Raw genomic sequence first — 22,176 nt, 5'->3', positions numbered from 1 at the left:
TTCACACGTCCTGAGTCAGCTCCGCGGCTGGGAGAAAGCATGAGCGCAGCGGAGGCAGGGGCTGTGACGGCCCCGTGGCCCCTCTAGGCTGTGAGGTGACAGACACATCGCCCCCCACCTCGACAGGCACCTGAAAGGGCCACAGTGCCCACGTGGGGACACGGCCCTGCTCTTCCTCTCCTTTCCAGCACCTCTGGGGAGCACTCAGAAAGAACGCCCTGACCCCTGAGCGGCTGCAGCGCACAGTGGGGTCAGGAGCCCCAGCCTCCGGGGGTGCAGAGGCACTCACAAGCAGGCCCTGTGCAGGGTGGCCCGTTCCTCTGTAAGAGAAACTCCCCAAGTTTAAAGCCCCACCTCGCTGTGACAAGGCCCCAGGGGGCTGCTGCTGCCCCCCCTCCCCTGCTGGGGTGAAGGACGCCCCCAGAGGGAGCCCTGGGAGAGCCCCAGGGAGGCCCACCAGCTGACCCAGGCGGCTCATGAGGGAAAGGCGGCTGGGAGCGTCCCACCTGATCAACAGAAGAAGAACCACACCTGGAATCTGATGGCACCAGGACGCCCACCCCCCAGACCCCCCTCAGCGAGCACGCAAACCGCGCTCAGCGGGCATCACCTGGAGTCGCCCTCAGCGAACCAGCTGGCCCTCATGATCCCCTCGAGCAATCTCAGGGCTGATCTGAAAACGTTTCAGAACCACCCTGTGTTACTTAACTCTCCAAAGAAGAGCTTTGAAAAGGAAACCACGAATCTCCATGTGCCCGGGGCCCAGGAGGGGCAAGGGCTGCGAAGGGCCTGCCCACAGCCACCAGTCGCCATTCCTGTTCTCCAAGGGCATGTTTAAGGCTCCCGTCTCAGTGAACGGCCTTAACACAGCACAGCTGAAAGCAGGCTTCAGAGCTGGGCAGAGTCGGCAGACAGCGGCCTGGCCGTCGGCTGGGCAGCTCGTGGGCACGGGCTGCAGAACATAACGGAGCTCAGGAAAGGAGGCGGCCCTGAAGGGGGAGGGCCCTGGCGAAGCGCTGAGGGTCTGGGCGTCTGCCTCTCCCGGGGGCCTGGCACTCAGAGCCCTCGAGCCTGCCAGACGCCACCTTCGTTCCTGCATGAGAGCAAGAGGAGAGGTCACTCTCCCCAGCACCTCACAGACCCCGACCTCCGTGGTCCTGGCGCTGACTCACGTCACAGGAGTCCTGCCGCTCAGACGTGTATGTGCAAGAAGCAGGAATCAGGCGAGAGGACTGTATCAACTCCCAACCTTGTGAAAACAAAGGGTCTTTCCTTCACGTTCTCACCAGGAACGTATCCTCCAGGCCCCACGCAGCCCCTGACCAGAGGGAGCGGGAGTCAGCATCCCAGACCAGAGGCCTGTGCACAGCCACCCCGGGTGCTGGGGGGAGTGGGGGGTCAGCACCCCTGACCAGAGGCCTGTGCACAGCCACCCCGGGTGCTGGGGGGAGTGGGGGGTCAGCACCCCTGACCAGAGGCCTGTGGACAGCCACCCCAGGTGCTGGGGGGGGGGGAGTGGGGGGTCAGCACCCCTGACCAGAGGCCTGTGCACAGCCACCCCAGGTGCTGGGGGGAGTGGGGGGTCAGCACCCCTGACCAGAGGCCTGTGGACAGCCATCCCGGGTGCTGGGGGGGAGTGGGGGGTCAGCACCCCTGACCAGAGGCCTGTGCACAGCCACCCCGGGTGCTGTGGGAGCGGGGGTCAGCACCCCTGACCAGAGGCCTGTGCACAGCCACCCCGGGTGCTGTGGGAGCCGGGGTCAGCACCCCTGACCAGAGGCCTGTGGACAGCCACCCCGGGTGCTGGAGGGAGTGGGGGGTCAGCACCCCTGACCAGAGGCCTGTGGACAGCCACCCCGGGTGCTGGGGGAGCGGGGCTCAGCACACCAGCTGGCCCTCCACCGCCTAAGGACATCACAGTTGCCAGGGGGACTGAGGCAACTGGGGGCTGGGTTGCAGTGCCCAGGACGCCTGGTCCAAGGAACAGCTGCCCGCCCCAGGGCACAGAGGCGCCAGGGTCCCGGCCCCACACGGAAGACAAAGAGGCCACGTCTGATGCAGAGGGGGTGCCAACAGTCTCTAATGCGAAGATGGCCGCTTCGCGTGAGGTGTGGACAGGTGACAGAGTGACTATTCATCTTCGTAAAGTTTCAGGCAATTTTAAAACACTGAGCAGCTTAGCCAGATGGTATATTAGTTACACACTCCGGCACTGCTGGAGGCTAAAATCATAAATAACACACATCAACAACTGGTCAAGCTTTATCATTACTTTATCATTTGACTTTTAATTGTCAATCGGCATTCTGAAGACCATTCATGCGCTAAGAATGTGCCCAAAGGGAGCACTCCCACAGTTCACTAGTTCAGTCCACGCCGACGGTGAGAGCGGCACCATGGTGCCTACTCGTCTGGGATCAGGAAGGCTAAATGCTGACAGGCTGTGCTGAGACTGCAGCGGTGCGGAGCAAGGCCCGGCCAGCACGGGCCGGAAGGCCAAGCGTGCTAGAGCGGGGTGGGGCTCCTTACTTGGAAATGGTCTTCGGCCGCCTTGCCACCCACGCTAAGGACATTCAGAGAACTGGCTCGCTTCCTGCTGCACCAGCCCGGCGGACATGCAAGGACAAACCATCAGCACGTGAGTCGCCAGCAGTGGGGAGCGCAGCCAGGCCACCCCTGCACGGCCGGTCACCACAGGGGCCTGGGCCGTCCCTGACCAGGAGCAGGCCTGCAGCTCGCCCAGTTCCCAACACGAATGCCCCAGATACACCGTATTCCATACCCGTTAGATAAAAACTGCAGTTTCTCTGTCTTCCTCGGCAAAAACCCTGTCTCGGATAAACCTCAACGTCCTCAGAGCCTCCCTTTCTGAAGCCCAGCTCCTCCGGGAGCCAAGAGGCCCTGCCAGTGCCGCCCGTGGGCCCACAAACGCGGCCCTGAGCAACTAGGCCAGAGAGGGGCCCGCTGCCAGTGCCGCCCGTGGGCCCACAAACGCGGCCCTGAGCAACTAGGCCAGAGAGGGGCCCGCGAAGCTCACTACTGAGATCAAGTGCATGAACATACTATGTATTTCATAGATTTTTCCACATTAAATCTAAGGAAAAACAAATAATCTTTTATTAGTAAAACTGAGGCTAGGGTTTCTCTGCCTAGAAACCAAAATTTAAAACAAATTCCATGGCTTTGGATTTACACAAAACATAGTGCTTTATGCATATATTTACTTTTTTCTTCGATTTGACACCTTTAAAATACTTAAGGTATCCTGCAAATTACCTACAATCTAAACTTAAATTATGGATAGTTCTAAAATAATGCATTGCTTACTGCCACTATGGATGACCTCAAACAGAAAGTCACCTTAGCTTTAAAAGCTAAAAGGACCAACAGGAAGGGTGATTTTTAAGTGTTTTTAATAGGATCAGTAACTCTGCATCTGACCTGTTGACGTCAACAGGGACCACTGTGCTGAGCGAGTGGCTGTGAGGCTGAAGCACAGGTGTGGAGGCTGAGTGCAACCAGACCTGCACACGCACACCTGTGCACGCACGCACACCTGTGCACGCACGCACACCTGTGCACGCACGCACACCTGTGCACGCACGCACACCTGTGCACGCACGCACGTGCGCTCCAGCTGCAGGCACCGGAGGCCCAGGGACAGCCGAGTGGCCACCAGGGGCGCAGGCAGGGTGCCAGGCACACAGCAGGCACGTCCTGGCATCTCACCAAACAAACTACACCAGAAACAAAGCCTTAACTGACTTATCCCCCAAGTAAAACTCGCTCCCCAGACTCCCCCAGGACAGGACAGAAACATCCCCAGGAACCCCGAGGCCTGCACGGCGTTTCCTCTGTCCAGAACCTCTCAGGAGCAAAGCGCGGACATCTGGGCAAGCTTCATGATTCTCCGATGTAACTGGCCAGCTAGTGTTTTCTAAGAAAGATACACCACCTTTGTGCTCAAACTTCTCTTTACAAGATGAGACGAAAGAGTGACTTGAAGCCTGTCCACACCTCCTCTGAATCGCATCCTCACCCTGACTTAAACCCTCGGGGTCTGCAATGCCAAGGCGTCCTGGGCCTCCTGGACTGTGCCCACCGCAGGCCACAGACCCTGCTCCCACAAGCCCCAGCTCGGTGCCTCTCTGTCAAATGTGGCCCAACCAGCAGCACTGGCACGACCCAGGAACTTGCTGGAAGGGCAAGACCCCCTCGTGTGCCCCCGGCCCATCAGAAACGCAGGGACGGGCCCTGGCCCAGGAGACCCTGAGGCCCGCTCAGGTTGGAGAGCTACCCGCCCAGTGAACTAAGATTGTTACTCTTATCTGGAAAGATTACTTTGTCTTTTGGATTTGATGGACTAAACCTTCTAAATTATTTACTTTTCAAAAGCTCGGTAAGATGCCAACCCAAGTTATACTACGTATGAATACTGTTGGTCTGTTCCGATGTGGGCTTCATCCTTATCAGGCCTCAGCTTGGGCTCGCCTGGCCCTAAACGCCATGAACGGGCCGCACCAGAGACAAACCATGAGCTCAGCCACAGCCAGGGACTCGGGACTGGGCTCCGCATTGTAGACAGGCTGTAAGACGCCTAGACCCTCAGGCCCGCCGACACGTGGCCACCCCGGGGGGCGGCCTGCAGACACCAAATGCGTGCTGTGTGGTCCCTGCATGCCTCAGAGCCGGCTGTGGAAGGAGCGGAAACTCGGCAGGTGCCCAGCAAGCGGCTCAGCCCTCCCAGCATTGGGAACAAGAGGTTCAATCTTCCAAACATCAGAGGGGCAGGCAGCACCCCATCGTGTTAATTCTGGAAATCAAACAGGGGCCCCTCAGGACCTCCTGCCCTAACCGCGCTTGTCTCCTCCAGGCAGGACCGCCATCTGCTCGACAACCCCCGCGTCCAAACCCTGCAGCGGCTTCACAGTGGCTGTCGGTGGAGCTCACGCAACCCCCTGTGCAGACGCGGCTGCAGACACTTCTGAGAAGCCTGGACGTAGGGCGACGGCAGCATCCAGACATCCAACCATCCCTCTGGCCTCAAAGCCAGTGGGAAGCAAGTCCTCCAGCAGCCGAACCGCGGCGGGGGCAGAGCTGAGGCGGGCCCCTCGCCCAACCAGTGAAGCTGGGGCCCAAGGGTGGGGCTGGCGACACCAGGGGCCTCGGGACCCGGACCCTCCCCGAGGAGGAAGGAGACGGGACATGCCCGACAGCAAAGGGACCCAGCTTTACATTCCCACACATCACCCAAACGAGTAACGGGTCAGAGTTACGACAGCACTCAGCGTGAAATGCTTTAAAGCTGAGGCATACTAAGAGCCAACATTCACACCGCAGGGGCCGTGTTGGGGAGGCTGAGTCTGCTGTGCTGACAGCAGAGCACAGTGCTCCTGGAAGAGGCGCGTCCAGAAGGAGGGAGCCGTCTACACCAGAAACAACCCACACGGTCCACACCAGAAAGAGCGCAGAAACCAGGCGGCTCGCCAACAGTGACGAGAGGACAGAGTCCTTCCCTGATGACCCTCACGACAAGGAGCACCCTAGAAACAAAGTCCTCTGACAATTTAAAAGCTCTTGTTCAAAAGACCCTAAGGGTCCATCACTGAGACCCTTTTCTAAACGCATGGCAAAAGCTAAGGTTTTTTAAATCTCCAAAAGAAACCCATTATAACAAAAAGTCTTGTCAAACCATTTTCTTCTTACAGTAATACCTGTATGATGGGATTTAATATACTCATAGCTGGCAGTTGATTTCAAGATTAAAACTGGCTTTAAAATTGAATAATGCATGATAAGAGAAAGGAAGTTAGTATACTCAGTATTTTAATATTGAATTCTTACTTTTCACTGCCAAGGCTTTCTTTGAACATGTAACAAAACTAAAGGATTCCATAAATTTCTTTTAAAGCCTTCAGCTCTTTTAGCCTCTAAACAGGAAATTTAACAATTATTTCTCAACTTGTCCTGGCAAATAAGTAGACCGCAATTACTGAACCTGCATGGCTACCATGTGGGGCGCAGGCTGGAGTGTGTGCCGAGGCCAGGGGGTGAGGAGGGCGTGGGCGGGGGGGGGGCGGGGGGTGGCGCGGGGCTGGAGATAGTTACCCGGGGTTCTTTGGTTCACTGTCTCGTGAACTTCCTCCCTTCAGCTTCCTAACCAGCTTCTCACTGCTGCGTCTAATTGAAGCCCGGAGTTTGCTAAAGGAACCACTGCGTTTTAAAGATCCAGTGCCATCCTGAAAGAAACGTGAACAAATGTGAAGCTGCAGGGGGTTCTCCTTCCAAGGATCCACATCACGGTCGACCTGCCGGTCTGTGACCTGCTGGTTATGATCCCTACGGAAATTACCAATTTACCATGTATGCAAATACACTTCAAAGTCTTCCCATTGTAAATTTCATTAAAGATAACCCAAAGAATATGAAAACCTTTGAACATGAAAAAGCTTATTCAAACAAAAATAATAACATCCCCAAAAGAAAATTAATTACATTACTGTTTTAAAACAAAAGATACACAGAAAGTCTCAAGGAAATTAAGGCAGCTTCTAGAAATATCACCAAAATCAAACTCCATGTGTAATAAATACGGAGGCACAGGGTCCACAGAACGGTGCAGGGCCTAAAGCACTTGGGCCCGACACGGGCAGTGCCTCCAACAGCGCCGCCTGCGTGCGGCAGACACACTGCCCCTCCGCTCAGCTTAAAGGACTGCTCTGTTGCCTGCGATTAGAAGGTAGTGGGACAAGGAAGCAAAGCGTTCATCCTACACACGCGACTAAAAGCCCGGGGGCCTGTGCAGGAGCAAGTGAGAGCGCGCCCAGCGTTCCCACTCTCGATTCAGACAGTGATAACCGAAACACGTGGCAGTATCTGGACGTGAAAATCAAACACTCAAGAGTGAAAATGTGCACAGCGACTTTTATTCTCAGAAGGAACCACCTGGTTAGATGAACAGGAGCCCCATCCCTCCCCCTCTAGAAGCTCCGGCAAGGCCGCATTCCATGGAAAGCGTGAGAAGTTCTATGAGGCAGACAGACACCAAGACACAGGTCAGTTGGAGTGAGTTTATTAGAAGTTAGAAAGACACAAATACACAAATCACTGAACACTTAAAGATTAGTAGAGAAAAGCAGAATTGCCAAAATTCCACATGGAGACTACACAGCAGATTCTACTTGAGCACGATCCAAAGGGGAGCGCCCGGGAGAGCACATGCCCTACTCTGACAGCCTAGGAGGGTCACGGGCACCGTCATGCCATGGCAGGGACACGGGGGACTACCAACTACCTCTCACGAAGGGGACGGCGAGTCGCGCTTCGTCGTCTAACTTGTGTGTCACACAGCAGGTGGTGTGCTAACACAGTCTGCATTACTAAGAACATATCTGGCAGAGCTACATGTATACAGAGATAAGGAGCCCCCGACAGGACAGCAGCACCAGGAGGAGTGGCCAGTCAGAGAGAGAATCCTAGGGATGCTAGACAGCGGTCAGCACTGGAGAGAGAGGAGGAGCCCGTCATGCAGGAGACAGCGGGTGTCGCGCAGGGCGGCTAGGCCTGTCAGACAGAAACGGAGAGAGAGCCCGTGAGCAGGCGGAGCACGCCCTCGAAGCGCGGCCCGGCCCACAGTATTTCTAGGTCACAGCTCCGCGGCGGCGTTCCAGCCGCTTCGGTCTTTGGGACTGCCTGCTGCCTGCTCCCGCCAGCCCCGGGGAAAGCAGGCCCTGGGCCTTCTGTAGGCTACCTTTGCTTCATCTCCTCATCACGGCGAATCGTCATCAGAATAAAATCCAACAGTTTACAACATGGACTGGCACCGTGGCAGCAATCCCCTTGATATGCAACCGTGAAACGTCTTTCGAGTTACTGTGCATAAGGAGATTCCGAAATGAAAAGCACAGTGGCCACAGGAAGACCCCACGGTGGGCGAGGAGTGCACTCACGCCAGCCGTGACCCGGGGACCCTGCAGCCCTGCGCTACACAGGGACCCCTGAACTCGGGCAGGACTTCCTCTAAAATACACTGGCATTTCAGACATTTTAAGACACACTGGCTTTCAAAGTTTATAGCACATTTTAAACATGCAGTTGATAATCCAAAGTTAAAGTAACTATGGAAGCGGATCTCCGCGGCAGCGCGCATCCTGGTCCTGGCCGGCGGGGAGCCCGCCCGCAGGGACCTGCGCCCGCCCACCCGCACTGACTCACCATGCGATGCTGAGCAAGTCATTTAACCAGCCCGAGCTTCATCTTTCTCATCTTTAAAATGGAAAAATAAAACTTGTTACCAACTCCCCATCAGTGCTGGGAGGACAAGAAAACATAAGTTCTTGCTGCTCTTCAGAAAAACAATGTTATTAAAATGTTAATATAATTCTGTAAACAGTACAAGTTCTGTTCACTTCAAAATTCAGTGCTACACTATATAGAGTGTCATTTATAATATTCCTGTCCTAGACACTCGAGTACGGAAGAGTCACTTCACTCAGGTTCCAGAAGTGCCTCTTCCAGACACGCACACACACACTCTCTCCCCGCCCCCCACAGGGCAGGCTGGGGGGGACAGACCTGGGGAGGGGTGCCCGCCCTCCTTGCTCTCAGCCCCTGGGACCACCCCCTGGGACGCTCCCCTGAGAGGACCATCAGGACAGCACCAAACTGGGTGGGCTCCTACTCAGCACACACGTGACGGGTGGGAAGAGGCCCTGCATCCAACTTGGAAACCAGTCCGGATCTCTACTCTGCCGCGGAAGGATGCCTGCCTCAAAGAGTGGGCTTCTGAACAGACACTAACAGAGCAAGGAAGGGGCCAAGAGCTGCACAGCAGTGCATATTAGCTACGGACTCAGGTGACTTGGTACTTTTAAACTCTTCTCCTTTGCTATGTTCTCGTTGTCTTCCTAGTATCATTTTTTAAAAATAAAAATTAAACTATTTGTAATTGACAGTATATCTCATTCCCAGTAATCCTAGGGAAAAGCTTACTGGGTGAGCAGCTTTCGGAATCATTAACACGGGGGACAGCCTGACAAGAATGCTGACGTGGAGCGGGGCTCCTTCACAAGGACCCCAGCCGAGCACCCGGCCCCCAGGCTGGCGCTCCACCCAGAAGGGAGGCGTGCAGGGTTTCCTGGAAGCCTGGTGGGGCCACTGCCAATGCAATTACCCCTCAGTCACAGCGCAGCCCTGCGGCTCTGCATGGCCCGCTGGGGACCCGGTCCAGGACTGACACACGTGGGCCGCAGAGACCCACGAGGCCAGCGCCACCCAGGGAGGGCTTCTGTGCATGGACCGTCTGTGTCTTCAGAGGCAGGACCATAGAGACTTATCCTGAGAGTGACTGCTAGACCTGAAGAGTCTACCTAAAAACAACGCCTGATGGAGTTACTCTTCCAGGTACTTCAATTATTATCTTTATGGTACATTAAAAAAGAAGAGAACTGTACCTCTCTAAACAAATTATCTACCATGTTGAGAATCTGATCCAGAAACTTCACCGAAATTATTAAAACATGTCCAGCAGGCTTGCTGCTCTTGTATTTTAACAGCATACGATTCAGCTGGGTGCTGAGCCAGCCGGGCAGTGTCTGCAGGGCTCGTGATCATAACCCACTTGTCCTCTCTGACTGCCCTTCATGGTCAGTGTTACTTCTGAGTGTTGAGAAGGCCTGGGCCTGGGGTCCTGTGAAAACCCAAGTGAGGGCTACTCAGCGCTTTCCCTCTGCCTTCCAAACGTTTTAAGGAGCACTGAAACCCTTTTGTTTTTGTCCACTTGGCTCACATTTCTTTATTTATTAGGGGACAAATTCTTTTAACCCGTGAAATCCTTTTTTAAAAAATTAAAATCTAACGTAGAACCCCAATGTAAAATAAACCCTAAATAGCATCTTCTCATTGTGAGTGTGTGCCAAGTCCTTATGACAGTGAAGACAGAGGCGGCAGGCTCGCAGAGCCTGTGATCTGAAGCGTGAAGTGCAGACAGGCCCAGCCTCGGCGCTGCCTCAACTCTCAATCTATTTCTATCTTCTATCCTGACCGCGTAACACTGAGAAAATCTTAATGCCAACAGGAAAGTGGCTGCAAACAGCAACAATTCTGCACGTTTGCCTTGGAGCCCCAGGGAAGCCTGCACTCACGCCGAGATGGCATCAGGCACTTAACCTTACACCTGGGCAGAGAAGGTGGGGACAGCGTGTGTGAGCCCCAAACCCAGGTGACGCTTACAACAGGCTCATCTGATTCAGCAAAGCTGAAATTAAAGAACACCTAAGGGTGCGTACAGCTTTCTCGCCTCTTCTTAAAACATATGCAGTGAAAATAAAACAAGCCAACTGCTAGGAAAGCAGCATGGTCCCCGAACCTCAGCACTCCCGGGGGGAAGCCAGTCTGAGAGCGAGGCCCACGGGAGTGGGGTGGTCTCAGCGGGCTCTCGCTGTCCCCGCCCCGGTGAACTCTCTGCTCACTTGCTGCTTCACGGAAGACCCCGTTTGTGGGGGGAGGGGGAGGGGGGTCCTTATGCCCAAAGTGATTTTAGGTGCTGCACTGGTGACCTGAAGCCTAGATTCTTTTCAGCCAGGGAGCCCACTGCCACACCGAACGCCCTGGAATGGATTTCGTCAGACACAGAGCTGCTGGTGTCTAGGAGGTAAGTAAAAAAGTACCCAGTGCCCACTGTGTGCACGTCCTGAGTGACAACCTGTCCCAGCGAACGGAAACGTGACACGAAGGCAGGAGCAGGCAGGCACTGGGGGGGAGGGGGGGGCCTCCACCCTCTGCATCCACGACTCCACGGCTCACCCCATGGGGAGTGAGCAGCTCCTCTCCTCAGCCCGGGTCTCCGTCTTGAAGACTCTAAGAGAGCCCTGAGGCGTCGACGATTTTATCATCCCATGATGTCACTCAAACATTGACCTAGAAATACTGTCTCAAGAGAAAGCTCCCCCAGAACCTCACTCTGAAGGATCAAACCCCGCCCCCGGCTTCTCAGGACTAGCGGAGGGCGGGCCCTCCACACAGAGCGCGCGGACAGTAGCCAGCGCGGGGAGAGCACGGTACACAGCGCGGCTGGACGCGGACGCCCGCGGGCTGCGCCCCGGACGAGGCCCACCGGGCGCGTGGCCAAAGCACATGCTGATTGGTTGTCTTGGCACAGGAAGAACCACAGCCAGGAAGCTGCCAGATAAAGACAGTAAAAGGCGCTCTCTCGCAAAGTCTGGCCAGTAATGTTCTGTGTAAAACGTCAACCTAGAATGCTGACCCTTGCCCAACTGCTACAGCCAGAGAAAATCCCAAAGAATAGACTCAAAACGACAGACTGCAAGAAAGACCCTGAACTATTTGGCAAAACATCTGCACAGCTGTAACTGGTCAGACTGTATTCTTTATTGTTGTTTAGTCCAACTCTTTGCAGCTCGATGGACTATAGCCCACCAGGCTCCTCTGTCCACGGAATTCGCCAAGCAAGAATACGAATACTGGAGTGGGTTGCCATTCCCTTCTCCAGGGACTCTTCCCGACCCAGGAATAGAACCCAGGTCTCCCACATGGCAGGTAGATTCTTATCACTGAGCAACCTGGGAAACCCTCATCAAACTGCATTATATGACTTCCAAAACCAAAAATGAACACTACACCTGACTGTATTAGAAGTAAACTTGCATTCAACCCTCTCCCATAAAAGTGAAATTTCAAAGACACCAGCTCAATATGTTACAACACCTCACTGGAAAACACGCAGAAGGCCGCATGCTCTCTGACAGCCCTGGAGAAGAGCAAGGGGAAGACGTTCCACGGAGGCAGAGTCTGCCAGGGAGGTGACAGGTGTCCGATGCAGGCACAAGCTTGCAACCCAAAGGCCCCGGCAGGCCCTCCTCCAGGGGATCTTCCAACCTAGGGCCTGAGCCTGCATGTTCTGCGTCTCCTGCAGAGGCAGGCGGCTTCTTCACCACCAGTGCCACGCGGGAGGCCCTGTCCTGTTCTCTGCTACAGACAAGTCCTATTTGGATCATCATCTTCCTTTGAAGGCTTGATTAATTCTAACAAAATCTACAGCAGCCTCGTCAGTGAAATTAGGAGCACTGAAGTTAGCAATGAAAATGGGTTAAGTTAAAAAAGCGAGTTAGTTCTCTGCCGCACTAAACCTAACATTAAAATCAAACCAGATGATGGAGTATGCTTTAAACAACCAGGACACTCAATCAGCATTACGTGCTCAGAAGAAAGCCAACAGCTCTCACAGATTCCTAAAGAGAAGACAATCTCTTCAAACAAGGAACAGACTGCAGTATTAGCAGAAGATTCGAACTTACAAAAGGCTTAATTTGTACTTAGTTTGAGGAAAAGAGGCTGCCTACAGGTGAGCCGGGAGACGCCGGGCCGCGGCCGGGCTGGGCAGGCGCGCTGTGTGCTGTACTTACCCCGTTCCACGCTACGCTCATACTCACTTCCTCGCCTCCGTCAGGGCCGCTCTCGTACTTGACCACGTCCGCGCTCAGGCTCTCCCGGCTCCGCCGCTTCTCCGTGTTCTCAGGGTCGTTCAGCACTTCGGCCACTCTCTGTTTGTGAACATTGTCAAGACCCTGGAGGCAGGCAGGGGGACAAGGGTTTGACCCATTAGCGCTGAAGTTTTACTGCGGGTTTCTTTCCTTTTCTAGATTTTTTATTGAAGGATAACTGCTTTACAGACTTCCGTTGTTTTCTGTCAACCTCAACACGAATCAGCCACAGGCACACGTGTCCCCCTCCCGTCTGAACATCCCTCCCGTCTCCTGCCCCATCCCGCCTCTCTAGGCTGGCTCAGAGCCCTGTTTGAGTCTCCTGAGCCACACAGCAGACTCCCGAGGCTCTCTATTTTACACGTGGTGATGTAAGTTTCCCTGTTACTCTCTCCACGCCTCTCACCTCTCCTCCCCTCTCCCCACGTTCCCAAGTCTGTTCTCTGTTTCTCCACTGCTGCCCTGTAAATAAAGTCTTCAGTACCGTTTCTCTAGATTCCATATATATAAGTTAGAATACAATACTTACTGTTCTCTTTCTGCTTACTTCACTCTGTATAATAGGTTCTAGGTTCATCCCCCTCATTAAAATGGACTCAAATGCATTCCTTTTTATGACAATTTTCTTAAATTTACTGAGGTTTGATGTGTGACCCAAGATGTGGTCTATCCTGGAGAATGTTCCACGTGCATGTGAGAAGGTGTATTCTTCTGCATTTGGATACAATGTCCTGAGGATACCAATGAGATCCATCTCATCTAAGATCTGTGTTTCCTTATGAATTTTGTTTGGACGAGCTGTCCACTGGTGCGAGTGGGGTGCTGCAGTCTCCTACTATTATCGTGTCGCTGTCAATTTCTCCTTTCACGTCTGTCAGTGTTTGTCTTATGTGTTGAGGTGCTCCTGTGTTGGGTTCATCAGTTCAGTTCAGTCGCTCAGTCGTGTCCGACTCTTTGCGACCCCATGAATCGCAGCACGCCAGGCCTCCCTGTCCATAGATATTTACAACGGCTCTGTCTTTCTACTGGAGGGGTCCCCGGATCATTATGCAGTGTCCTCCCTTATCTCTTGTCATCTTCTTTATTTTAAGGCTACTCTGTCTGATATGAGGATTGCTACTCCAGCTTTCTTTTGCTTCCCATTTGCATGGAGTATGTTTTTCCATCCTCTCACCTTCAGTCTATATATATCGTTAGGTCTGGAGTGGGTTTCTTGTCAACAGCATATATACGGGTCTTGTTTTTGTAACCATTCAGCCATTTTGTGTCTTTTGGTTGGAGCATTTAATCAACTTACATTTATAGTAATTATTGATATATATATTCCTATTGCCATTTTCTTAATGGTTTGGGGTTGATTCTGTAGATCTTTCTCTTCTCTTGTATTTCTTGACTGTGTAAATCCCTTTAACATTTATTGTAAAACTGGTTTGGTGGTACTGAATTCTCTTAACTTTTGCTCGTCTGAAAAGCTTTCTATTTCTCCATCAGTCTTGAACGAGATCCTTGCCAAGTGCAGTAACCGTGGTTGTAGACATTCCCCTTCCGGTGCGTTGAATATATCCTGCCGGTCCCTTCGGGCCTGCAGTTTCTGCTGAAAGATCAGCTGTTAAGGGCGTCGGGTTTCCCTTATATGTTACCTGGTGCTTTTCCCTTGCAGTTTTTAATATTCTTTTTTTGAGTTTAGTCTTTGTTACTTTGATTGGTATGTGTCTTGGTGTGTTTCTCCTTGGGCTTATCCTGTATGGGACTCTTTGCACCTCTTACGACTTGATAGACTATTTCCTTTTCCATGCTGGGGAAAATTTCAACTATAATCTCTTCAAAAATTTTCTCATACCCTTTCTTTTTCTCTTCTTCTTCTGGGACGCCTATAATTCAAATGTTAGTGCGTTTGATATTGTCCCAGAGGTCTCTGAAACTATCCTCAGTTCTTCCCATTCTCTTTACTTTATTCTGCTCTTCAGAAGTTATTTCCACCAATTTATCTTTCAGCTCACTGATGTGTTCTTCTGCTTCAGATATTCTACTACTGATTCCTTCTAGAATATTTTTAATTTCAGTAATTGTGTGGTTTGTCTCTGTACATTTATTCTTTAATTCTTCTGGCTCTTTGGTAACTGATTCTTGCATTTTCCTCCATTTTGTTTCCAAGGTTTGACCATCTTTACTGTCATTATTCGGACTCTTTCTCAGGGAGCTGCCTGTTTCCTCCTCATTTACTTGGGTTTCTGTGTTTCCCGTTTGTTCCGTCCTGTGTGTAGTATTCCTCTGCCTTTATGTTCTTTTTTCTACTTACTGTGTTTGAGGTCGCCTTTTCCCAGGCTTCAAGGCTGAACTCTTCCTTCCCTTTCGTCTCTGCCCTCCTATGGGGGTCCCGTGGTCTGTGTAAGCTTCGTGGGGTGAGACTTGTGCCGAGTTTTCATTTGTCCTTCCTCGGCTGGGCGAGGCTGAGTGAGGCGGCAGTCCTGTCTGCTGACAGCAGCTTGCTTTCTGTTTTGTTTGCTGTTTAGACGAGGCGTCCTGCACAGGGTACTACTGGAGCATGGGTGATGCCAGATCGTGCACTCAAGCGGTCTCTCCTTTGTGTGAGTTCTCGCTACCTGATGCTCCCCAGGGCAAGTGCTCTGGTGGTCTAGGGTCTTGGAGTCAGGGCTCCCACCCCGAAGGCTCAGGGCTTGGCCTCTTGTCGACCTCCCCTCCTCCCACCAGCACTGGGCCATGGGTTTTGTCTGTGCGTCCACTGGGAAGACGGTCCCCAGCCTCAGAGACCTGTGTGGGGAAGGCGACCTTCCTCTTGCTGAACTGCTGCACTGGCCTTCTCTGTCCTCCACGCATCCTGGGACTCTGACCTTTTGACTCTAGTTTTGAGTGTCTATTGTGGATTTCTGAGATGACTAAACATATAGTAGGGGGAAAAGCTCTTAAACCTTGGAGGGGAAGTCAGAACAGTAATTCTTAAGAACGTGCAGACTTGTACATTTCACCATATATAGATTTTTACCTCAAATTTTAAAACACTATGACCAAATTCTGAGCTTCAGGTAATGAGGTGCATGCTGAAGTATTTAGATGAAAGTGTACCGAGGTATACACCTTTGAAAGGCATCCAGAAAAAAGGCCTGAAGGACGGATGGGGAGAGACGCTCACGAGTCGGTCTAGCTGGTGAGTGCACGGGGACGACGTCTGGGGAGTTTCATGGCAAAGTGCTGGGGAAACACCCAGGCTCTAACACTTTAACACCAACTGCTTGGTGTTCTGCAACTCCAAAACAAGTATAGGGTGAAGACTCAAGGATTACACTGTTCTCAGTACAACGCTTGAAGAAATTAGCCCCTGGCTTATGAAAGGCGTTTTCCGGGCAAACTCTCCAGCTCCTGAGAGAGACGGGACGCACAGGCCACGCACCTTACCCTCAGGATCACCCGCGCACACCCAAGGGCAGCTCCCTGCGCCAGCGCCTGGCAGCAAGCTTCCCACGTGTGCTCCAGAGCCACCTGATGGCCAGGTAGTGCCCACCTGATGTTCCAGATGGAACTTCCACCCAGACGGCGCACACAAACACCATCCCTTCACTGACCCTCACAGTTTCCTCCTCGAGGGGCACAACCCCAAACAGACCACACGCTGCTGTGACAGCCTCAGTGAAGTGGACCCTGGCCCTCCTGGCAGGAGAGGCCGTTCTCAGCAAAGCACCGGCAACCCCTTCCTCAAACGTCTGCAGCTCAGCTCCGGGCTCACAACGCTGCTGGCTGATGACTCTGTGCAGTGCTGGTCACAGCAAGGCCCAATGACCCAGGGGCAGCACAGACCGAGAGCCAGAATCCCACGCTGTGCACACCCAGGGCGCATGCTCAGAGTCCCCTTCCCCAGAACACCAGCGCCTCAGTCGGAGACCCCAGGAGGGCAGCAGGAAGGGGCGCCCGCAGGGGCACTGGCAGGGAGAGGACCACGGACAGGCCCTCTGCCAGGCCTCCTCTATTCCCTCTGCACAGAAGCTCGACAGGTGACTTCCAGCCCAACCCAAAAGTCACCATAAACCAGCAACTGCATGATAGCCTGCACACACACCATTCTGGGGAAAAAAACATCAGCCCCTCCAGTCCTAGAAACAGAAACAAAACCTGCCATCTGTACTGTACTCGTACACATGTACAGTAACACGTTAACCTCTTAACTCTGAAAACTGGTAATTAAAGGGCACAAAACAAGCCCTTTCCTTGTATGTGCTTTACAAACCGTGTTTCAGCATAACTAAAACACCTCAGATGACGAAGCAAAGTGCTTCAGTAGTCCTTTTTATTTCCGAATAACATTCCATCGCATGGATATACTACATGGTGTATCCATTCATCTATCGATGAACGTGCAGCTGTCTGGACATTCAACCTACTGAAACCAACGCTGCCATGAACGTATTTCCTCATCACTCACGGAGGCCATACCTGCCAATTCACCCACTGGCCAAAATGGATCTGTCATCCCGAATCCACACTCTCAGTGCTTCCGTGGGGATTCACGGATACACGCGGAGTGGAGGAAAACTCAAGTCAGTCGACGCGCACATCCGCACTAAGACGGGAGAAGGCGACACTGCTCTCCTGCTGCGTCCCTCACTGCAGACAGTGCCCTGCCCCCAGCCTCAGTTACTCAGAACCATGCTGTCTGCGTTTTGGTCGGTGGCCCCTCGAGTGGTGCTCAGGGCGCCTCTGGACGTGCCTTATGGAGACACCGAGCTCCCATCAGGCGGGAATCAGTGCTGCCGGCCATGACATCAACATTACTGAGTCAACAACACACACTAAAGAGGGTGTCTCTGAACAGGAACCCAGCGGAGACAGGCTGTGTGCTGATCTGGTGACTGACCAGCCTCGCAGGAACCTGGCTGTGCCTCCCGGGGACAGGCGTTCAGAGCAGCTACACGGAACCCGGCACGGAGGGAGGGGAGCCAGCGGCATCCGCCTCAGCACCCAGCTGCCCTCTGTCGGGCAGGTGCCAGGGGTGGGCGCGCGGGGTCAGGCAGGAGCTCCAGGCCTCGCTCCCAGAGGACCCTCCCAACTGCCCTCTCTGGCAGCTGGGCCATCCACGCTGCCACCAGCTGCGCGCAGGGCTGCAGTCCCTGCACCCCCTCCTGGACACCCGCTATTTCTGCTGGTTTTCGTTCCAGCCATCCTGGAGGGCGTGAGGTGGCGCCTCGCTGCCATGTGCACCTGCAGCCCCAGATGGCTAACCACCTGGAGTGTCCCTCCACGTGCTGCTGGCGGCTGTGCAGCATCTTCAGAGAAATGTCGATTTAGGGCCTGTGTTCATTTTGCCGTGAGCTGCTCCTTTCCTTCTTATACGTTCTGGATGTTAGGCCGCGTCAGAGATGTGGTCTGCAAACCCGTCCGCCCACTCTGTGGGCGCCCTTCTGTGTTCTTGACAGCGTCCCCGAAGGCGCAGGCGTCTCTGGCTCTGGGGCTCTGACTGGCTCCCGCTCCTGCTGCCTGCGCCTGTGGTGTCATGTCTATGTCACTTGAGCAGCCCAAGTTTATTTGTACAAACTAAAACAGTCAGTGTTTTCTCTCTAAACCAGTGCTTCAACAAGTCTCATGAAACAGAATCAAACTCAAAGCTACAAGCAGAAGGCTGCTGACTGACCTGTTTGCGCGACCTCATGGCTGCTTCCTCCAGCGTTTCTGCCGCTTCAAATTTGCCTTGACGTCTGTAAAGTGCCCCGAGGTTTTTCAAAGTAGTTGTGACAGTTGGACTGTGAGGAAGCACATAATTCACAAACCGATTCAATGTATGTTTCGGAGCAGCCACTATCAACAGCACCTCATCTAAAGGACAAACATACTTAGGTCTGGCTAAAGTTAAATTTCTACAGTACTTTTTAGCTGTAAAACTCTAAAAGGCTTTTCTAGCTCATGCATCCCCTCCCTACGGCACCGAGGCCTGCGGCTGGTGGGACAAACCCCAGTGCTCTCTCCACTCACACAGCCTACTGGGCGTCTCAGCAGGAAGGTCTGCGCTGGGTCTGCCTGGTGGCCATCAGCTTCCCCCAGAAGCAGAGCTGACTGTGCCAGGCAGCGCAGAGGACACGCACTCTAGCGCTGCCGTCCACCCTCCTCCTTCCCCTCCAAGGAAGGGGAGCAGAGCGGGGCCAAAACCATCACCAGCGGGACCCGAGGCAGAGAATGACGGCTGTGTGTGCAAAAGAAGGCCAAGCAGAGTGACAAAGACGGCACTGCTGTGCTGCTCACAAAGCAGCCTCGTTAACAATGAGAAATAAACCCAGCTCACGTCACTACAGATATGCTCCAGGAGCCTTTTCTCTTATCGATGACGGGAGCTTTAGAAATAAGCCGGGGGCTCCCTGGTGGTCCAGTCAGCGGCTAGGACTCTGCACTCCCAATGCATGGGCTCTGGGCTCACTCCTTGGTCAGGGAACTACATCCCCCATGCTGCACTGCAGCTAGGTCAGAGGGCCACAGCTAGAGAACCTGGGTGCCGCCAAAAAGACACTGCAGGATCCAAAAGAGGTTCCATGTGCACTGCAACTAAGACCCAGAGCAGCAAACAAGACGCAGCAGCAGCTTCAACGTGTTTCGAGACAGTGTACACAGTGCTGGGAGAAAGCATGTGACATTCAGAAATTATGGTAAGTGCTATGGGGAGTCAGGGGAGGGATATTTATTCCAAACTAGGAGTTCAGAATAAAAGAGTTTTCCTGAAAGAGTAATAGGAGACCATCCAGTCAAGGCTATGGTTTTTCCTGTGGTCACGTATGGATGTGAGAGTTGGACTGTCAAGAAGGCTGAGCGCCAAAGAACTGATGCTTTGGAACTGTGGTGTTGGAGAAGACTCTTGAGAGTCCCTTGGCCTGCAAGGAGACCCAACCAATCCATTCTGAAGGAGATCTGTTCTGGGATTTCTTCGGAAGGAATGATGCTAAAGCTGAAGCTTCAGTACTTTGGCCACCTCATGCGAAGAGTCGACTCATTGGAAAAGACTCTGATGCTGGGAGGGATTGGGGGCAGGAGGAGAAGGGGACGACCGAGAAGATGGCTTGATGGCATCACCGACTCGATGGACCTGAGTCTGAGTGAACTCCGGGAGTTGGTGATGGACAGGGAGGCCTGGCGTGCTGCAGTTCATGGGGTCGCAAAGAGTCAGACACAACTGAGTGACTGATCTGAACTGAACTGAACTGAATGGGAGACTAGTAAACTGAGTCTTAGAGGATAAGTGAAAGTTAAAACAGGAAAAGACTACAGACAAGAAAAGCGTTCCAGTCAGAAGAGGAAACAGCACTGGGCCAGGCTGGCGGGCTGCTGGTGGAGGAGCCACGTTGCCCTCTGCAGACAGGAGGCCCTGAGGCTGCAGGAGATGGGCTGTGCACCTGGACACAGCTGCCAAGTGGGGGCTTCGCAGGGCTGCCGGCCTGTTCCCGCGAGTCCACCCTATGGCCTTAAAGGCTATGTTTCCACTTAGCCATCTCTCCTCCTGCAACCTGGGAGCTAGCCTTAAGACACAGCACTAATGAACAGGGCCCGTGTTTTTGCCCATGGGATCCTATTAAGGTGGGTTTTGTATAAATTATCTCACTTACAAAGTTATGGAGTTTTACTGGAATCTGGGGCAAATAAGGGCCTGTGCAGCCACACCACCCTGCGGAACTTTACACACGAGGTGGTTTACAGGCTGCCCTTGAAGCACCAGCGCCTCCCACAGCTGAGGCCTGTTTCCCAGGCAAGCAGACGCACCTGTCAACTTTGCAGGCCTTGTACCAGCCACCATACTCTCCAAAAGACGTCCCATCCTTCTGCTTTCCCTAAATTGCAACAAAGAATTTCAAGTAGATAATTATCAAGCAACATATTCAGTTTAGAAAACTTCACAAAATAATGTGTTCTTACTTTGCATTCTTCTCTCTCCTCAGCATGCATCCAAATGGGCTTATTTTCATCTATGGAAGAAAAAATAACATGCTATGAATTGAGGCACAAGACAGTCCACTACGCAGAAGCTGTCAAGTTCCAGCGTTTGCAAGGTTTCCGTTTTGTTTTCCATATGATTCCTCGCAGATATTACTTTTCACAACTAGGACAGACTAGGCTTCACACTGGAGAATAAGGACTCTGACAGCAGAACCAGACCCAAGAAACAAGGAGGAAATGGCCATTTACACCCCATTCTGTGAACAGATGACATGGAATCAAAGGTGCCTACCCAGACAGGGAGGCTACTGTCAAAAACACGCACACACGCTCGAGTCCTTGTAAGGAGACTTTCTATTGTTGTTCGCTGACTTGTCTCTCCAAACATTTACTGAACGCCTACTATTTTCTGAGAGCTGGGGATTCACAGATAAAAAAGAAATTACTTCAGTTCTCCAGCACCGGTGAGGCGTGAAAGTGACCCTGTCTGCTGTGGGCTATTTGATGACGTGTGTTTTGTTTTCTAGCCTCTTTCCCAGCAGGGTCCAAAGTGTGCTCCTAGCAAGCTGCAGATGCTGTTCAACTTCCCTCAACACAAGCCAAGCTGAGTGTCTACAGCAATCCTGACCTACTGCATCTGGGGTTCACAGCTCCTCTGCTCAGGTTCCCAGGGCGCAGTCTTTAGCAGAGAGAAGGTGTGTTTCTTTGCAGGCGTCTCCCAGTGGAGCTTGGGTAAAAACCCTGTAAGGAAACTTTCAATGCTAGAACCTTCATGTAACACTTGGGACCATTTAGAATTTGAGAAACCCAACGTGAGACAAAGTCCAAGTAGTAAGATGTTGAGAGAAAAAGGGAAAAAACTACACATCAATGCTCCTTTCAATGGCCCTTAACTTTTGAGAACGCTGACACATACCGTTCATCCAAAACTTCCAAACAACTAACGTACCACAACACGGCAGGCAAGCAGTCTTGCAAGTGAAGGTTATGGCCTGAAGCATGCTAAGCTGTCAGCATAAAGGAAAATAATCGTAGATGCGACTCTATGTAAAGTGGCGTTGCAACTGTACACACCAGTAAGGAAAAAAGGAAGGCGAGACACTATCCGGGTAATGAAATGGCAGATTCTCCTGTTCCCGTCTCCGCACTTATTTTTGAGGTTTCCCGCACTGAGGCCATATTTCAGGCTTGGGAGAACAAGACCTGTGTCCCCGCCCAATCCAACCACTCCTAACTTCCCGATCTGGACAAAGCACTGAGCTGCAGGGTCCTCACTCCTAAAATGGAGTAAGGCGTGACCCACTTCACAGAACTGCTAGGAAAAGCAACATTACAAATTTCAACTGCTTTCTTTTTTCATTGAAAGACTAGTGTACATGGTTAACTATCATGATGATTATTTGGCATGTCATAGGAGACGAGTAAAACTAGTTTTAAATATTGGTTTTAAAAGAGTGAATGCTTGCACAGAAAAGGAAACCATAAACAAAATTAAAAGACAATCTACAGAGTGGAAGAAAATATTTGCAAAGGATACAACTGACAAGGGATTAATCTCCAAAATATACAAACAGCTCTCACAATTCAGCAACACAAAACAGAACAAACAACTCAATCAAAAAATGGTCAGAAGACCTAAATAGACATTTCTCCAAAGACAACATACAGATAAGCAACAGGCACATGAGAAGATGCTCAACATCACTAATTATCAGAGATGCGCAAATCAAAACTATAATGAGGTGCCACCTCA

The 22,176-nt window shown here is 52.4% G+C and overlaps 1 protein-coding gene across 4 annotated transcripts in view; it reads right to left on the bottom strand.

The window, feature by feature from the left end:
• The window catches only part of KLC1 (kinesin light chain 1), a 66,004-nt gene that overhangs the window by 3,531 nt on the left and 40,297 nt on the right, over window positions 1–22,176 (bottom strand). Inside the window, exons 10-16 of one of the 4 annotated variants that reach the window (XR_008201227.1) lie at window positions 20,403–20,452; window positions 20,250–20,317; window positions 18,142–18,250; window positions 12,423–12,584; window positions 8,215–8,265; window positions 7,295–7,563; window positions 6,122–6,239 (exon numbers count right to left, since the gene is read on the bottom strand). Coding sequence is in view for 2 of the 4 variants with exons in the window: in XM_052659684.1 (XP_052515644.1) it covers window positions 6,109–6,239; window positions 12,423–12,584; window positions 18,142–18,250; window positions 20,250–20,317; window positions 20,403–20,452 (520 nt within the window). In the remaining 2 variants the exon portion in view is untranslated. Of the gene's footprint in view, window positions 1–6,108; window positions 6,240–7,294; window positions 7,564–8,214; window positions 8,266–12,422; window positions 12,585–18,141; window positions 18,251–20,249; window positions 20,318–20,402; window positions 20,453–22,176 lie in introns of those variants that run through there. The other 3 variants (XR_008201228.1, XM_052659684.1, XM_052659685.1) reach the window with 3 other exon arrangements.

This window comes from Budorcas taxicolor, chromosome 21 (assembly GCF_023091745.1).
Source record: "Budorcas taxicolor isolate Tak-1 chromosome 21, Takin1.1, whole genome shotgun sequence".
NCBI lineage: Eukaryota > Metazoa > Chordata > Mammalia > Artiodactyla > Bovidae > Budorcas > Budorcas taxicolor.
The sequence above is the reverse complement of the archived record's forward strand: the minus strand, read 5'-3'. Positions and strand labels throughout refer to the sequence as shown.